Below are 18,383 nucleotides of genomic sequence, written 5' to 3' on the forward strand. Positions count from 1 at the left end.
CTTTGAAGGGGGTAATGGAAGGGAAAGGGATTCAGTTCTTTTCAAGTGTGATATCTTGGTTTATAATAGATGAGAAACTGTATGTTTTGTCATATTTAGGACAAAAAGGCAAGCACACACCAAAGATGAAACCGCAGATTGTATTGAAGATACGGCAACATTACATTCAAAGCACATCACCTGGCAGTCACTGAACAAAAAAAAGTAAAATAGGAACTTGCCTAATACCACACAAATAAGTTACATTCACAAAAATATCACTGTAAAAATACCATGAGGTGGTGATCAGAGTCAAAAACATAATGTCATGAAAGAATGTCACAAGCTGTAGCCAATCACTGGCACCTAAATGAAACAAGTATCACCTTAATCCTATTTTTATTCTGCACCACAGAGTCCAATCCTTTCTGCAACACTTGCTATCTGTCTTGAGTTTGGAGGCTATTCCTTAAGACCTACTTTGTGACACATAAATATCATGCTACAGTTTAAATATTTGCGGATTATCACAGAAGAAGGTACAAAATATCTACCTAGCAACATCTAATTTCAGATGTTTGAGAAAGGAATTATTACAGAAAGTGACTACAACAATTAACTGTAACACAGTCATACTCACATTTACATTTAGGGCACAACATCATGTACCCAGTGTTCTAACTTTTGGGCATAATAGATCCATTGGTTGTCATTTATGGAACTGTTTCTTAGTGATATAGTGATTATAAAAGAGAAGGGAAAGCTAAAGCAATAATCACTTTTACAACCCTGTTTCCGCATAAGGCTCTTCAAATTACCCTGTAGTGTTGTCTAAAGGCTAAAAAAATGTGACTTTTTTTTGGTCCATATTATACCTGTCATGCAATATGAAAAACTAAATGTAGTTTGAAATGATTATTTTATATAGAGAGTTTCTTCCTCGTCTACGTTCTTGAAGTCATTGGGCTAGTTAAATTGTAATCCTGTCCAGCACAATATCCTGAGTTATAGCTCAGGTTACACAAACATACATACTAACCTGAGAGCAAAATTGTACTCCAAGCCATATACATTATTGTATATGCTGCAGTCTTTCACGCACAATTACTAATCACTAGTCCTGTCAAAAAAGCTATGCAATATACTAATTTTAGTTAGACCCTCAGCTGCTCATAAGACCTGCCAAGACTCCTAAATACATGTTACTTGATTGATGAATTCACTTTCAACAACCAATTATCATCTGTAATTCATGATATACATATTAATGTTTGAATAAGTGTCTTTGTTGTTGTTTTTTTTTTGTTGAAAAGTGCCATGAAAGCTGTTTCATTGAATATTACATAAATACAACAGGAGAAATTGAGGTCTTTTTTACATATCTTGGACATTTACAGTGTCTGTTTTTCCAGCATGTGATTCTTATCGAGGAAAGATAATAGGAACATTATGCAAATCTGCTGCAAACCGATAATATGACTATGCCTGATTTGTAATGATTTTGACCTGTGATAAAAGCTCAGAAGTGCGTTTTGGGTGAAGACATTGTCACTGAGAGTGGTCCCACAGGCGTGTTGATGGACAGACTCCGTTAGCTGCATCTCTGAGGTGAAAGGTGGAACGGGAGGGGAAAGGGTGATAGTTTATAGGGGTCAGGAGGTGAAGTAGGAGTTCTGCATGGAGTAGAGACGGTCGATGGGGTTTCCCACTCGCCCTGCCAGGAGACTGCCGTCCCCAGCTGCTAAGAGGCAATCTCCAAGTTGACCGAGGCTTCCGTCGCTGTCCAGGTCGTGGAACACTGTCTCTGAGTCTGCGTGAAAGAGAGCAAGAGTGTGAACAACTGAAGTGGAACGATCTTTTGTTAGTACCAGAGAGCAGAAGGATATAAAAAAAGGATATGAAAGTAAGTACAAACTCCAAAATCAAACGCTCTGGTGAGTGGGTCAGCTATGGTGGTTTAATCTCAACCTATTAATAACATCCTCATTTCTTTTCACAGTTAGAAACCTGGAAAGGCGTCCTACATACATCCTCTTATCGGCTAATGCAACATGATGCAACACTTTTAAGTCCAACATTACATTTTTACCCCACTGTCTCCAAATGCACATTTTCTCAGGAAATAATAAATCAAATATTGAGCAATGCACTTGTTTGACAGCAGTGTAAGAGACTGTCATGAGGGTGAAGGAGATCACGTCAAAACATTCATTTTGAGGGGAGTTTCTTTTGACTTCGCAGCTTCAACCTACTGCCTTACCATAAGAGTGGAGCTGCTCACTGTTCAGCTGAGGCGGCGTAAGCCCATGTCGAAATGGCTCTCCACCATATATGTTGGGATCCAGAGCGAGTAGCTGCTGACGTGGCAGAGAGGGATACCCCAGTATCCCATCCATGCCATGGGTACTAGAGCCATCTGTGTAGAGATTAGAAACCCTTTAGTCATACCATTTCATCATCTATTTTTCAAAACATAGCTTTTTCTTCTTGATTCTGCATTGGCACTTAAAGCTCTTACCCTCACTGTCGTCATTGCTCTGGCGGCCCCCTCTACTTGGTCCTCTCCTGGTTCCTCCCAGCTGCTCTTGTTCCTGCTGCTGCTGCTGTTGTTGCTGCTGTCGGCGAGCTATCTTTTTCATCTGAGGCACAAAAACACACCTTCTGTATCAGTTTTCACGGTATGTTGATGTCTGAGGAAGAACATGTCCTGAGGAAATGTATAAAGTCTAACCTTGGCTCTCTGGTTTTGAAACCACACCTGCACAACGCGCACTGTCAGTCCAGTCTCGGCAGCCAGTGTCTCTCTCACCTACAGGTTAGATTTTTCATTGCTTTCAAAATACAAACTTAACAGCAACAAACACAGCTTTATACTGATTACTATGCAGACTGATAAAGATAACCAAGAACAATATTATCTGCCAGACATTTCCATTGACAAGCTGGTCCACCCACCTTGCGACAAGGCTTAGCAGACACTTCAAAGGAGGCCTTGAAAGCACGACGCTGCTGTGTGGTCAAGATGGTGCGTGGTCGCTTTGAACGCTTGTGCTCTTTGCCTTCATCACCACCCTTCCCCCCGCCAGAGCCTCCTCCACCGTCCTCATCCTCACTTTTCACTGATCAAGGTAAGTAGACAACAAAACAGTCAGAACATCCCAGTATAAGGTATATTTTAAAACTTCCTTAAATAAAATAAATAAATAAACATTTAAAATTGAAGTGATTGTGAGCAGAAGCCTGGTGGGCCCTTATTTTGAAGGCAGTGAATTTTTCTAGTGTAGAAAATTCCCAGAATTCACTGTGAAAATTAATGAGCAGACTATTTTCACTGATCAGAAGTCAATGCACTGACTTGACTGAAGGATGACAAAGCAAAATCTATCTAAATTATTACCACTTATTAATAATAATTATACAATAATAATAATAATAATAATAATAGTTATTATTGATTGATTGATTTATTGATGTGCTGTTGTGCCAAGCAGTTGTGTTGTACAACATTTATTCAGTGTCCCACTGTTCATTGAGTCAGTAATCTACTCAGTGCCTGAGATCCATTTCAATATATCTATACGTATGCATTTCCTACATATTGAGGGGAGCAGATTGAGACTTAAACACCAATTTGCCCTTCAGAAGCTGCTGGTCTGCAGCGGAGGAATGTGTTTCAAAGGGGCTGTGCTAAAAAAAATCATTGACTGAATGAATGTAAAAGAGAAAGACTTTCACTAAGATGTATGTAGAAAAGCAACGCATTGATTGCCATGTGGTTCAGGCAGTGCAGCCTTGTAGCAAACCTATTGTACCTGATTCAGTTGGTGTGGGACTAATAGCGGCCAGCATTTCCCTCTCCTTCTCATAGTCCATGCGGCAGAGCAGCTGGCCTTCTTTCAGCACAAACTCATCACCTCTTTGCAGCCGGCGTTCACACTCACAGCAAGTGAAGCAGCCAAGGTGGTACACCTGGCCTTGCACGCGCATTATCAGCTCTGAACGTCCAATCACCTGCAGGCAGGCACTGCACTTCCTTACAAACAGCCTGGAGGTGCACAGAAAGACACAGACAATAGGCTATGTGAAGGATACCTACATAAACTGTGTAATATATGTACGGCTTTATGGGAGTCAGGGAGCAAAGAAAAAGAAATGTGAGGTAATTAAAGATGGAGGCGGAGACAAGGAGCTCCGATACATTTTACCCTCAGCTCAAATGATTGTGGAGATTAGCATCGTCTCTTAATTAAAGGTCATATAAACATTACCCAATTCACAGAGCAACAAGGTGAACATCTGCTGAGAGGAATTACAGTAGTCTGCATTTTTATATTGTATTTTCTTTCCCCCCTCATTACAGCAGGTGGCAGTAGTTAGCTGGTGATAAGAGAGCTGCCTGTTGTGAGTTTTTTTTCCCCTTTTAAAGCCTGAAATGTTGAAATCTGTTTGATGGGGTAAACTCCAGTCCATCCACATCCCACCCACAATCTTAAAGTACTTATTTAACTCTATGAATAAAGCTTAATACAGAGTTCTTTTCAGGTCCATTGCTTTTCCCCATGACCACTTTCCTTCCTTTGTCCACCCATCTCTCCTCCTGTGAGATGTTATAACCCCTCAGTTTCTCTCCTGCCTCACCATCTCTTCACATCCCTATTTCCATTCACAGGGCCTAAGTCTCTGCCATTAAATTCCTCTCAAATCCCTGCTCTCGCACTTGGTTTCCTCCCCCTCCCTCCCCAGTATTTTCTGCCAGCGTTCCCAGTTCTCCCTCACGCCCTCCCAGCCTGCCTCCCCAGTTCACTGAAACTAATAAAGACAGGATTAATTAGATTGTTGTTTAAACAGTGCGATGGCCAGACAGACGCTGTAAACTCATAACCAGGGATTGGGGATAGCATGGGGTTAATCTCTCTCCTCTCACTTATGCACACTAAAACACACATGCACACACAAACATAGACACTCACACACACATGCATGCGCTCTCAGAGGCATGCACACAGAGATTTGCACACACGCACCCACCAAATATAAGTATACCTAGTCCGATATTGGCTAGTTACCAACATTCACCATAACATCACCCATCATTATGCTGGTGGTGCAACTTGCAAAGACATGCTTGATCTCCAGACTCTCTCTTTATCAGGAAGAGTTACCATGATGTCAGTGCATAGGTGTAAGAACTAGAAAAGTCAGTGGGCGAAGACATAGAACAAAACACAAACCTGGACAAGAGGGAAGGAGGGTGAGAGGGGCATGAACAGTGGGAGGAAGGGACGAAGGCAGAAGTGTTGACGGTCCCTGACTGAGTGATAGGAAGGTGTTGCTGCCCAAATCTGGAGTGTAAAGAAGGAGCCAGGTCTGCACATTAGAGCTCCTAATCTGCGATTCTGTCCCAAACGCAGCTGCTACGGCTAATCTTTCTCAATCCATCTGCCAAACGCTCCCCAAATTCCCCAAATGACAGTGTCGCTAACTTAACATCATAACGCAAACACAAGTATCCCTACAAACAGCCCCACCCAAATCTGCTGTGACAGGACCTTGTGTTTAACTTGCTCAGCCTATTGTCTCTGGAATCACTGCACTGCAATTCAGAGAGATGCATCTACTATAAAATATCTGTAAGAACCTTTGTTATTTATCATAATAACCTGGCTTCCTGCACATATTTCACAAAGGAGAGTGATCACAACCCTGCACTGTGCAGCCTGGCGCTCCAGCCAAACACACACTTCAACACCTTAAATGCTTCCTTTCACTGCGAACAAAATCTGACAGAACATAATTGTGGCAGGATTGCTTGACATAAGACCGATGATGTTGGTGGTTAAGTCCCACACTCCCTAATCGGGGTGTACACAGCACGGTAGGAATTTACTCAACATGGCAAATGAAGGCAACTTGGGGCAACTGCCACAGAGGGGGGTCTGTAAGTAGATCAGTCTAATCCCTCTAATAGAAGTATCATTCACACCGCTCCTGACCAGGGTGTAGCTTCCAATAAATCAGTGTGGACAAGATGGTTATAGAGAAGCCACAGGAATTAGATAGTTTAGGGTTTCACACCAAATGTTTACAATGTGATCACACAATAGGTTTTTCATGTTTTGGGTGAAAATGTAATATTGTTGTTGTTTCTTGTCTTAAATTTAAATCATTTACCGTCTTTTTTGCATCGAACGAGTCAATGAGTTTAAGATGATCACGTTTTGTTTATGTTCTGAAGCAGAATTTTTTTTTTTTAAAGTTGAAGGGATAAATAAAAATGATTTGGCCTGGCACGAAATACAACGACTCAAATCAGTTAGGGATTTTGGGATATGGGTGCAATTAAAGTCCAATCAAATGTGTCGCATTATTATTTGGGGGCCATAAGTGTTCATAAATTTCGGATGCTTAAAATACATTGGGAATACATTGTAGATAATCAATTCTGATACGCAAGACAACCGTTTTGTTTATAACACATGTATTAAAGCCTGTATTAAGGCACGAGTGTCAAAATAAAAAATATAATTACCACATTAAAACCCTTAAAATGCCACCTATTCCTTCTTCCTCAATAAAAAGAAACTTGGAATACATAATATGCAATATTTTTTCATTTCAGAATTTTAACTGCCAGACACAAGATGTCTCCTACTTCATAATAAAGTCTATTCTCAGTGTATGTGCACTGAAGGCTTCATATTTCCACATCACATGTGTGTATGCTGAATATTGGACCAGGCGTGTCTGCCAAACGATTTGTGATGTCACAAATCATGCTCGTAGGCCCATCTCTTAAAATATGATTTTCAGTGAGAACATGCAGGGACAACTTTTGCTTTCGGCGATGAATGTGAAAAAACAGCCTTCCAGTGTCAGACTCTGCACATACATCATTCTACACAGTGAAGCTCAAACATTCAACTGTATGAACAAGAAGAAAAACACATTTCTGACTTTTGACTTTAAAGTTGGACTATGTCTAATCTCTCTTTTGCTTGCATTAGGAATCATTGGGAAAAGGGATGTTTTCATGACACAGACCAACAATACAAAAATAGTTTTATTCTTTTATTTGAATTCCAGCTTTATAAAAATCTAAATGAAATTAGAATTTAAACAGCTGAGACAAAGAGTGAACAGACCAGCTGTGAACAAATCTATCAGAAGTTTGCTTTGGATTCAGAGGGCTTTCCTCTAATGAAGAGATGTGTGTAATATTCATATGTACAGAATTACAAAGAAGAGAAGTATAAGAGCAGACAGAAGACTGTGTGAGCTTGTGATGTAGGAAACCTCAGGAACTTTGGCTGCAGGCACCTTTATGTTCGGTGCCATGGATTTCAGAGGGGTTAGGGGGCACAGCTAATTACAAGCTCACTGATTATGTGATCAAACACAGAGAAGAAGAAAAAGGTGACGTGTTGTAAGTAGTGGGTGGTTATAATCAGCCCTTTCCTACTTGCTTATTGTAGATCCTAGGCATACAAACAGAATAACAGAGTCTTCGTCAACTCCCTAAGCTGTGTCATGTGGCATTGTTTTGCCTGTGAGCTCCAACAAGCACAACATTGTGTGGACCGCAACACAATCATTCCATAAATATGTATGTGTCTCAGAGTGATTACAGTTGTTGTGCTTGCTTTCATAATTGATGAATATTTATACAGGTAGGGGGTTTGCTTATACTAACGCTAGGTTTGGAGCGGTTGCATTTAAGTGTGTAAGAACTTCACTTGGACAGATTAAGGCATCACTCTGAAACTATGGCTCATTAAAGATCTACCAATGTCACTTATTTTGATTAACCTACAGTTTAAGGTGCATTTTAACCTTACAAACGTATAATATGGTGAGATATTCATGTACTGGCTTGTGGATTATGTGTTACACAAATAGGTGTTTACACATTCCATGAAAATGAAGGTACATTCAAAGATTCACATGATAGATGCAAAAAGAGCAAATGATATGCAACAATCTTACTTTTAAGTTGTATTCTGTTTAGTATCCATTTCTTAGATGTGTGTGCGACGGTGTGTGTGTGGATGTGTGTGCGCACTTTTGGCGGATATTGCTCTGTGAAGCAAAATGGCTCAGAGCCAGGGTTCAGTAATCACATCATCTCCTTTTATTAAATCTCCCTGCACTGCTTCTGTGTTATTAAAATCTCCCAGCATTCCCCACGATACTCACTACCCCTGCCACCACTCACTCACTCACTCACACTCACACAAATACACACATGTATATAAATATATATATACATACAGTACAGTCACACATATGTGCACACATACACACACATTTGGGTGTATATACAATCGCATGCACACATAAACACAAATATGCACAGTTTGTGTAAACACAGATAAGGTACTGGGTACAAACATCAATAAAACACTGACAGATGCTGTCATTTGTGCACCGTATCACTCCAAGCATCAATAAAGTAGCATCATAAGCAGTCCTCTTGTTCAATGTATGCTCTCCAAAATTTGTAAAAGCTGTGTAATAGTTGTTATCTAACGGCCACGAGGGCCTGCAGTATATGGAGTACATCTTTAGAGGCATTTCTGCACAAACTCTCAGCCAATCTCACACTTATACAGTTACATGTCTTGATTCTCACTGTAACCCGTTCACACTTGCAATAAGACCAGCGCTACATGAGAGCACCACTGACGCCTGTAATATCCAACACCTAATGTAATGTACCTGTGTAAAGTAACAACAAAAAACCTGCATGGCGTGCATGGTCTTTCTCTCTGGGTGTGTGCGATTTACACCTGATGCTACCAAGAATGAATGCTATGTGTGAGGGTGTGTGTTTGTGTGCGCGAGTGAGTGGGTGTGTGTGTGTGTGTTAGTTTAGATAAAACAGTTAATCCCCAGGCCACCAGAACGCAATATCCTGTCTGCCCGTTTCTCATTTCCTGTCTGTCTCTGGCGGAGTGGGGAAGCAGCGGGGAGGGGGTGGCGGGGGACAGCGGGACCCGTTGCCCCAGAAACAGGAGATACAGCCGGTCGATTTGAGAAAAGTCTACGCCGATCTCCCTATCTCTCCCTCTCTGGTGCGACCCCCTATTCTCTCTCTCTTTCTTCCTCTCCCTCTCTGCTTTTATTATCTCAGATTTAATAAAGCCAAGGCGAGCAGCTTGTTCTGCCATGAAACATTTATTAGCTGTCTGTTATAAAATTGTTGTGGGGGAGGAAAGATGATGGGGTCTCATCTCTCATTATGCAAAAACAGTGGCAATATCACCCCCTCCTCTCACACATGCACCCAGACCAAAATCTGTCCCTCCCTGCGGCTGCATCCCCACCTAAAACTCTCAGACACCCCGTCTTTACCTTCTCTATCCCATTTCGAACACCTTCCCCATCGGTAGATTCCTCCCTGACGTTCTCTCATTTATACCATAAAATCTCCCCCATCCCCGCTTTCCTTTCCTCTGGCACACCTCCAACCATCATCTGTTGAGCTGCAGGTTTAGCTCATGTAAGGCTCCTGGGTAAGAGAGGAGTGTTTGAACGTTTCAGAACCACATGCGTGCATTATGTGTAGCCTCTGACTGAGATTTATATGTACAGTACAGTCCTGAGTGCTGCCATGATTCACCTTATCCCAGACTGAACCACAAACTTTCCCTCCACTCCTAGACTCATTGTATGGGCAGATATTTTCAGTTATCTAAGCAAATATTTTCCTCACTTGCCTCTAATGATTTCCAGCAATGCAGCTATGATTGGTTTCATTTGCCAAGGTTTTGTGAATTACTTTTTAATTTTTAAAAATCCATCTTTTCAATTCTATTCACCCCTTTTCCAGTTTTAGAGGTGAATATCTCAAAACCTGAGCTGATAAAAACAGGTAATTCTTCAAGAAATGTGTTGTTCTTCTGTTGTCGAACAGATCTTTTAAATGGTGACAGTTTCATTATTTAGACTTGATTTATTAAAAGTAATGAATTAATATGGCCTTGACTTAACCAGAGTTGAGGTGCTGGCTGATGGGGATAAGGGCTTGTTGATCTTCTGACGTGTCATTGCATAATTCTCTCTAATAGTATTTCCCTGAAGCCCAGTGCCAGGCCTGTCACCGAAGGACAGCCACAGAATGCTGGGTAATTAGCACTGTACCCAATCAGCCTCCCCACCACCTCCTCCCATTCCCATCCCGAGACACAAAGAGGCGCTGAGGGAGGGGAGACGATTAAGAGAAAACAAGGGATAAACGGGGAGATAAACTGTTTGGTGTCATCGCTGCCATCAATCTCAACGAGAGCGAAATGAGGTTTGGAATAGAGAAATATTATTACAAAGCAGACAGTGATGAACGAGGTAACGGATAGAGAGACAGGGAGAGAAATGGTGGGTGGGGTGGGGGCATGGCAGGGAGAAGAGAGGTAGAAGATGCAGTTTCTATCCTCAGTCTCAGTGTTTTGGAGGAACAAGACTCTCATATAAATGCACCGTAACTTGAGAGGACACTCTGTCAGGCCGTGAGAGTTGACTCACATATAGCTACCTGGTCAGCAGAGGGAGATCCCATAACTGTGGCGGCGGGGTCTCCCTCCGTCTGACTGCAAAGAGAGGGTTCGTAAACCTAGATGTAGTCTGAGTGCCCTCCACCCCACAGAGTGAGGTATTAAACCCAAGGTTTAGTGAATATCCACCCCGGTGACCCGTTTTTTCACACGGCTGAAGCTGCCTTTATGGGGCTTACAAGGGAGCTCACATGCAGGCTCCGCACAGCCAGACTACCCTCCTTTCTGTCTGGGCTCAGCACTATTGACCAGGGAACACTGGCCTTATACCGCTCAGTTTGGCAAGGAACCATAATGTCAAGCCAGTGCGTAAAAGACAATGACTGTGAAAAAGTGTGTGTATGATGCTGAGGATGGTAGAGATGATTCATGCCTGCTAATCAAGTGCTTTCATGGTCTTAATTTCAATCAGAATGAAATTTAATCATCCTGTAACTTTTATTCAAAAACATACCACAGCTGAAAAATGTTACTCCTCACTACTCAGACTTCCTGTTTCTGATTCAGAAAATGGTTTTCCATCCAATATTTTATTATTCTTTATTATTATTCTACCCGTCTTGTTGGCAAAGGTGATGCATTGCACCCGTGAAGAAAAAAACATCCTGGTGGGAATTTAGAGTGTGGAGAGAGGTCTTGCCACAAAATTATTCTAAAGCCTCACGCTGAACATCTGGTCCATAACGGGAAGCTGTTCCAGAGAATTTCTTGAGGTTTCAAAACAAAAATAAATCCACAAGAAAAATCCACAAGATGCACTTGAGTTTATTGTTTCTAAATCCCCTCATTTCCATAACAGATTGAGACCAGGGAATCTCGAAACTGAAGGCGTACCTCCTGTTTTATTACATAGATAATGATTGGCAGGAGGGGGATCGCTTATTTTTTTACAAGAAGTTTCAGGTACTGAACTTAAAATATGACTCACAACTGAATTGAACTAGGTGCTTTTCGAGGATTATGTGCTTCACCTTTAAAACTGTTACATTGAAATCTGACATCGGCTTTTTGAGCATCAGAGCGATCAATTTCAAATCTTTTTGAAGCAAAACATCCGTCCTAAACATTAAACATGCAAATGCTGAATAAACTTTTGCCTCGAAGGCAGCTTGGCCCAGATGAATCAGGGTGGGGGATGGGTCACATTTCAAAATTAGATTTGTTTTCTCATTTGAATTGTTAGCCATCATCATGCGTCTTTTTGTCTACCTCAACAGAGTAGATTAATTGCAAAAATTCTGAGATGTCTCCCCAAAACACATTTTGGATTTTTCTTTTTGTTTGTTTTCTTTTTGGATGCTAACTGCAGAAAAGATGCGAACAAATGCACAAGGTAACAGTGCTGTACGCTGTGGCCTTTGGCTTATACTGATGGAGAGTGAGGGAGGAGAGTTCTGCCTGTCTGTATGTGATGGGTGATGTAATCAAAGCAAAGGATAAATTAAAAATATTTGGACAAGCCAGAGTTACTGCATGATGGGGGGAGATGGAAAATAGCCCAGCATGAGCGAGAAAAGCCTGCAAGATATCGTCTTACAATGCATGTATACATTTCATCCACACATTCTTCAAAATTAAGCAAATTACTTTAGTACCCGAAGATCAGTGTGCGTCGACGTCAGTCAGCTAATCTGCTGCTCCCTTATTTCAAGTATCTGGAGCTAAAAAGGAACCAAGCTTCAAGTAGAGGGTTAAAAGAAAAATCAGCTCCCCACTAATAAATGTATGAATTCCCCTAAAATCTTTATGCACGATCCAAATTCTTGAACGAGATTATCTGTTACAATGCACACACCTGCTCTAGATATGGGGGTGTGTGTAGTGTAAGGCGCTGATGGACAGACTGCAGGGAAAACAAGGAGACATTGTTGCTGATCCGCTGAAGGTCACAGGCAGGATGCCAAGTCTGGCACCGACTCACACAACAAGGCAACTATCCATATGCAATGTATAGGGGACTAAATCAACACCATAGTGAATGAGCTGCTGACTATTAATTTGGATCTACAATTACGGTCATTACACGAGGAGAGCAAATACGCTTTTTCATTCCATCGCTGAAAATGAACCCAGTGCTTCATTTATGATAAGCTATTGGCTCCACGTTTCCCACTCATTTTTCCAGATAAACGTCACACAATGGGACTTTCATCAAGCCAGTATCCCCCCTTCTCTCTCTCTCTCTCTCCCTCTCTCTCTCTCTCTCTCTCTCCTCCAGATGTCAGGTACAGTGGGAGAGTCTGTGCTGCTGGATGCCGTCTGACACTTTTCAAAACAATGATAACAAGCTTCAGGCTCGTCCTTCAGCTGTCTACCCCTGGAGCTCCCACTGCAGGCACACCCACTGACCACAGCACACACACACACTAACACACACACACACACACACACACACACACACACACACACACACACACATACAATATGGCCCTCAAAAATTACCGCAGAGTTGAGTCATCAAAAAACATGACATTTCACATTACATTTCACACAGCAAGCATTAACCATGTTTTACATCGAAGCATATTGTGTTGGTGAGCACAGACTTTGTACATCTATGGAGCAGAACAGCATTATTCTGTAAGTGCTGCTAATTCAAATCAGATTGTGAGCAGACGCAGTTTGAATGGTCCCATTTATCTAAATCCATAATTATGATTGCGAACAAATCAACTACAAATAATTTACATCAAAGAATTATTAGCATTCTCAGCAGAGAGAAAAGGGACGTTTTACTTCTCCACATAAGAAACTCTATGTATTATGTGCCGAGAACTTCAAGTTAATTATTTGAAATCGTAAATGGTAATGTCACAAATGCATGAAACACTTTTACGAATTGTCAAAAACATCCTATATCAGTGTGTTAGAGAACTTGATTTCAGCTATATCCAGATCTGGATTTACTTTTTTAAGTTTTTTAGTTGGTAAAATTGAAATTAAATTTGAAAAATACAAAAATATCCATTAATTGTAGACACACTTTTCATAAATCAGTCATATATGTCCATATTTAATATCTTGACAGTCTCTGTTAGTTTGAGCAGAGGTTTTGCACACACCCCTCTACTTTGTCATGACTGACTTTGGGATCGAACATGAATTTAAAATAAAATAAAAGTATTTTTTGCGAGATATAACTTGGTTGTGGGGGTTCTCATATTGTCTCCTTTATAAGATCCAGCAAAATGTGTCTGTCCTCTGATTTAAGATGCATTCATGTTATTAGTGAACTTAATGTTGTGCAGTGTTATGACTGACTTGTATTCAGGTTTTTTGTAACACTGCAAATACTTTACTTTTCTTGAAACCTACATTAATTTACTCACAAACTGCCAAATCATTCTTTGTTGTTTGGTAAAATGCAGCTGTCTCAGGATGTAGTTTGCACTACAGATCAGGTGGTTTTCACTGGACTTGTTTCAAGATTTATGCTATTGTTCAGGTAAGTAAAAAAAAACTGACCAGGTTATTCATTAGATAATCTCATATTAATTAGTGTGGCTAAAAGACTCTCGCTCTCAGCATGCTGGGAATTAAAAACAGGCTTCTTCTTCTTCCTCTGACCTCATCACCTTCTGTTCAGTATTCTCAGTTTCACTTGACTTACAGTGTTTTAGCTAATTAATTGCTTAGGTTTCCCTGTGAGTTACTGACACAAGCTGGCCACATTAACATGTAACCTGGTAAATTGTGATCACGTCTATATCAAATTACTGACAATAAAACAAAACAAAAAAAAAGAAAGAAAGAAAATCAACACAATGTGTGAATTCAGCTTCCTCATGAGGAGACTGAGTGACATAACTTCAACTCGCTTTTGATTGGAGGAAATTGTGGCTGCACAACTGAAACCAGTTCCCCCTCCACTGTAAATAAACACAGATTTGAGAAGTAAATACTTCATGCACTGTGCTGTACTACAGTTTTGAGATACTGGTAGCGCATATTTACATTACTGTGAGACTATATTCTTAGTTATGCGTTTCTCTGCAGATTGAGAGTTTACTATTGACATGAGATAAATATAGTTGCAGCTGGGAGGAAATATGCATGTCCAAAATCCATGAACTCTGAACAACACCCTCGTCTCAGCTCCAGGAGAAGGACACAAGTGTGTTATTGGTAGGAAATGATCTCCAACTGCTCTTGAAGTGACCCGAGAGGAAGCACTTCTTCCCCCGCTGCCCGCCTCTCCCGTGCTGCAGTCAGCGGAGCAACAACATACAGTGAACCCACTTGTCTCACCCCGGGCGTGTTTGCGTGTGCTCTTACTTTTCATAGTCGTGCTTGCAGTACAGCAGGCGGTCCCTGCAGTAACAGGTCCCGGTGAGCGCGCTCAAACACACGGCGCACTTGACGCAGGTCTCGTGCCAGGAGCGCTCGTTCACGCGCAGCAGGAAGCGGTCGGCGATGGGAGACTCGCAGCCCGCACACAACTCTCCCCCTCCCCTGAACTCCGGACCTGGAGGGGGCACATCAGTGCGTGGATAGAGAGACATTCAGGGCCGAACACAGACTATTTAAAACACTGGAGTCCAAATCTCCCCAAATCAACCCAACCCCAGAGGAAATGTTGGTTCTTCTCCCAAAAGGCCATCAGGAAAAACATGTGGTGTTTCACGTATATTTTTCTTTTTTGTGTGTTAAAACAGGCCACATGTTTGTGTGCATGTTTTACATAATTTGGCACAGAGCTGCTGTCCCCAGTAACCCACCCTGTGCTGTGCCCACACTGGCACAATATTTTAAATCGTAAGATTCAAAAAGTCCCTCGAATATTCATTTGATTTATTCCAAAAAAGGCTGAATGTGCATTGTAGCTTTATTATATCCTTTAAACAATTATCTTGGTATTTTCCATCCCAATTGCAAATGATCTGTATGGTTGTTTTTACGCTCTTTTATATAACCTACAGTATATATAGATAGTTATAAGTTATAGTCAACGTAAAGAACGCAACTTTTGTTTTTGACCTGTTTTCATCCCGTCCCTCTAATGTTACAATCATATTTCCGCACTGTTAGTAAATCAATAGTGAGTCTCCTAACATAAGCTTAATATTCCTTTATAGATTTAAATTGCGTCAATGATGCGAATCTATGTCACGGTATTTCTTTGTTGAGAGATTATAATATTCTTTATCATCTACACTAAATTTATCTCAAGGCTTGGTCATTTTTATCTGTCGTAATAATATGTAATGTTTCGCTTCATGCAACAAACTGTCTGCTGACACACTCACCGAAAGGCGTTGAGGATGGAGGCTGCTGCAGACAGGACTGCTGGCTTTCCTCTGTTTTCATCCCTTCTCTCCTTCCCTCAGTGTGATCGCTGGAAAGACAAAAAATAAAATGCTCCATTTCGATCTGAGATATCAGCTGAAGCTCTGCAGTGAACCCGACTGAAATAAAAGGGAATTATTAAGGTTAAATGTCGGCCGACGTACACAGACTCTGAAAACCAGTCACTCAAAAAATTAAGGTATTTCAAGGAGACATTTTGAGTTACCAAAATATAAATGGCTGAATTCACACACACACACACACACACACACACACACACCCCTTGGATTTTATTAAGGTTTTTAAGGGCAGAAAAAAAAAATTAGAAAACATCAAGGTCAACACATATTTCTGATAATTTAATAAAAATCCAGATAAAAATAATTTCCTCGGCCTTTGAGCATCAAAGAAAAGACCGCATACATTCACTTCTGGTTGAGTCCAGGTTACATAGTTCAGGGCCCTAAATTTAGTCAGCTGCTATTAAAAAACAATGTTTGTCAGCCTATAAATATCAGTCAACATTAATAAGTAAAAAATTAAACAATTAAAAAAAAGGAAGCAGGCTACGTTCTCACATATGTAATCTATATGATTTTCCGTTCAGAGTCCCAGTATCAATTAAGAAATTTGTGTTTAAATTATTTTGAAAATATTCACGTTTTCTCTTAAAATGTGCGGTCAGCAATTTAATTAAATTAGTGTATGGCTGTTATAATAATGTGCACAACTGTTCCATTAATGTGACTATATTAAGTATCACAGAGGAAACAGCTGACGGCATTTTGTGTCCTTCACAAGTCCAGAGAAAAATATGTTGTCTGGAGAAACAAAGACAAAAATAATCTTTAATGTTTCCAAAGACACTTTAGTGTAGATTGTTAGCTGTGGTCTCATCAGATCAGCTGTGTTTATTTTATGAGCCTCGCTAAATCTAATATGTATCCTGATATTTAAAGCTCATATTCAGTCTTGATATTAAATTACATTTAGACTTTTTCTTTTTATTGTGATATTTGTTGAGAATCCTTATTCTTTAAAATACTATAATTTTGGGTGGCTTGGACAGCGGGTCTGTAAAATACACTAAATATTAAATAGACTATTGAATGCCGGGTAATTGCCGCATTGCCACAGAAAATTAAATAATGAAATAAAACAAATGAATTATGTAAATACAGCTAATCTGATTTCATGTTTTCCCTAATTGCGGGTTGAATACATTACTGACACATTTGTGTAATGCATCGATAATCACATGTTGAGACTAACAGCCTGACACTCAGAAAAAAAAAAATATTTCAAGAAGATTTAATTTAGTTTGCTGCAGATCACCTGGAGCTACAATCCAAGGAAATATAATTGTCATATCATATGAGGATCAGTGAATTGTTCTGTAAAGTTGATGCATAATAAAGATTTACCTTCAAAGAAACATCACACAGCTTCTCTCGGTTTGAAGATAATGACCAACCTTTTTGTGGCCAAGAATTGAAACCACAACAAGCAGAGAAAAAAAAGATTTCTGTGGTAGTTAAGTTTAAAAAGCTGCTGAAATGACCAGGCTGGTCCGGCTGCTATCAGAAGTGAAAGTTGAGTTGTTATGCGTCTGTTTGGGTCCAACAGCGGAGGTGACTCCTCCACTCATAAACCAGCTGAAACTAATGAGCTAATGAAATATTATCCATCGTTGATACTGAATCACCAACTGAAACCAAACCTCTAATAAAAGCGTTTCTCTTTCACATCATCTCAGGCTGTTGGTTTGGATTAACAGACCAAATCAAAGATCATAATTTACTGGATAGCAAGGTCACCGTGACTTCGTCTTCCTCATTTTTTTTTTTTTACCTGAGCATTTAAAAAGGAAAAACGAAACGCCAGATAACATCAGACCAAAGCAAGCGCTGCTGCGGGACTGACAGACACACAACTGATTTAAAAATGATTTAGAAATCACAAGTCTGCCTCCGCTGACAACCTGTTCTTGAGTTGCGGAGTCCTACCTTGAGGTGAAACACACTCCTCCAGAAATCTCGGTTGGCAACATTAAAACCTGGGGAAACTTTCGGCCAGTAAATGAATCAGACGCGTTTACAGATGCTTCACCTGTATCTCACAGTCCGGCGCGCATGTTGCCTACGGTAAAAATCCAAATACCATGATGACCCAAACTATTGTCTATTGTCTCTCCTGTTTTCTCCGCCAGCCGTGTGTGCGCTCCGACTTGTTTTGTGCGTAAAAAGGCGCAGAGGGAGGAGATGGACAGACAGGGAGGGAGGGAGAAGGTGCGGAAGATGATGGGGGAAGATGAGCGATGATGCAGCCTATTGATAACTCAGATGAGGATGATCTTTTGCATTTGTGTTCAGTGTTGGACGGAGACTTTAAAGAGCGCAGTTCATACGTGAAAAGACTTGCAGTGAGATATTAACCCCCCTCCACATTAGAAAAACCTTTTTTTATTAACCCTAATATCTTATTATTAAGCTTAAACTGCCGGATATGGGTGAAATATTATCAAAAAGGACAAAGACAAATGAAGATTACAGTCAACTGTAATTCTGTCTA

The 18,383-nt window shown here is 40.6% G+C and overlaps 1 protein-coding gene across 2 annotated transcripts; it reads right to left on the reverse strand.

The window, feature by feature from the left end:
* Positions 1-126: 126 nt before the first annotated feature.
* lmx1al (LIM homeobox transcription factor 1, alpha-like) lies at positions 127-18,067 on the reverse strand. 2 transcript variants are annotated; one of them, XM_084372260.1, is made up of 9 exons: positions 17,819-18,067; positions 15,773-15,861; positions 14,802-14,991; positions 3,792-4,024; positions 2,935-3,098; positions 2,711-2,788; positions 2,498-2,618; positions 2,240-2,395; positions 127-1,789 (listed from the first exon to the last, which is right to left on the reverse strand). In XM_084372260.1, exons 1-9 carry the CDS (start codon positions 17,860-17,862, stop codon positions 1,632-1,634), a joined length of 1,233 nt encoding a protein of 410 aa, XP_084228386.1. In that variant the 5' UTR covers positions 17,863-18,067; the 3' UTR covers positions 127-1,631. The 2 variants fall into 2 exon arrangements, with proteins under 2 accessions (XP_084228386.1, XP_084228387.1); XM_084372261.1 differs by lacking the exon at positions 17,819-18,067 and adding an exon at positions 17,237-17,460.
* Between the last annotated feature and the right edge of the window lie 316 nt (positions 18,068-18,383).

This window comes from Pagrus pagrus (assembly GCF_965226575.1).
Source record: "Pagrus pagrus genome assembly, chromosome: 13".
Taxonomy (NCBI): Eukaryota; Metazoa; Chordata; class Actinopteri; order Spariformes; family Sparidae; genus Pagrus; species Pagrus pagrus.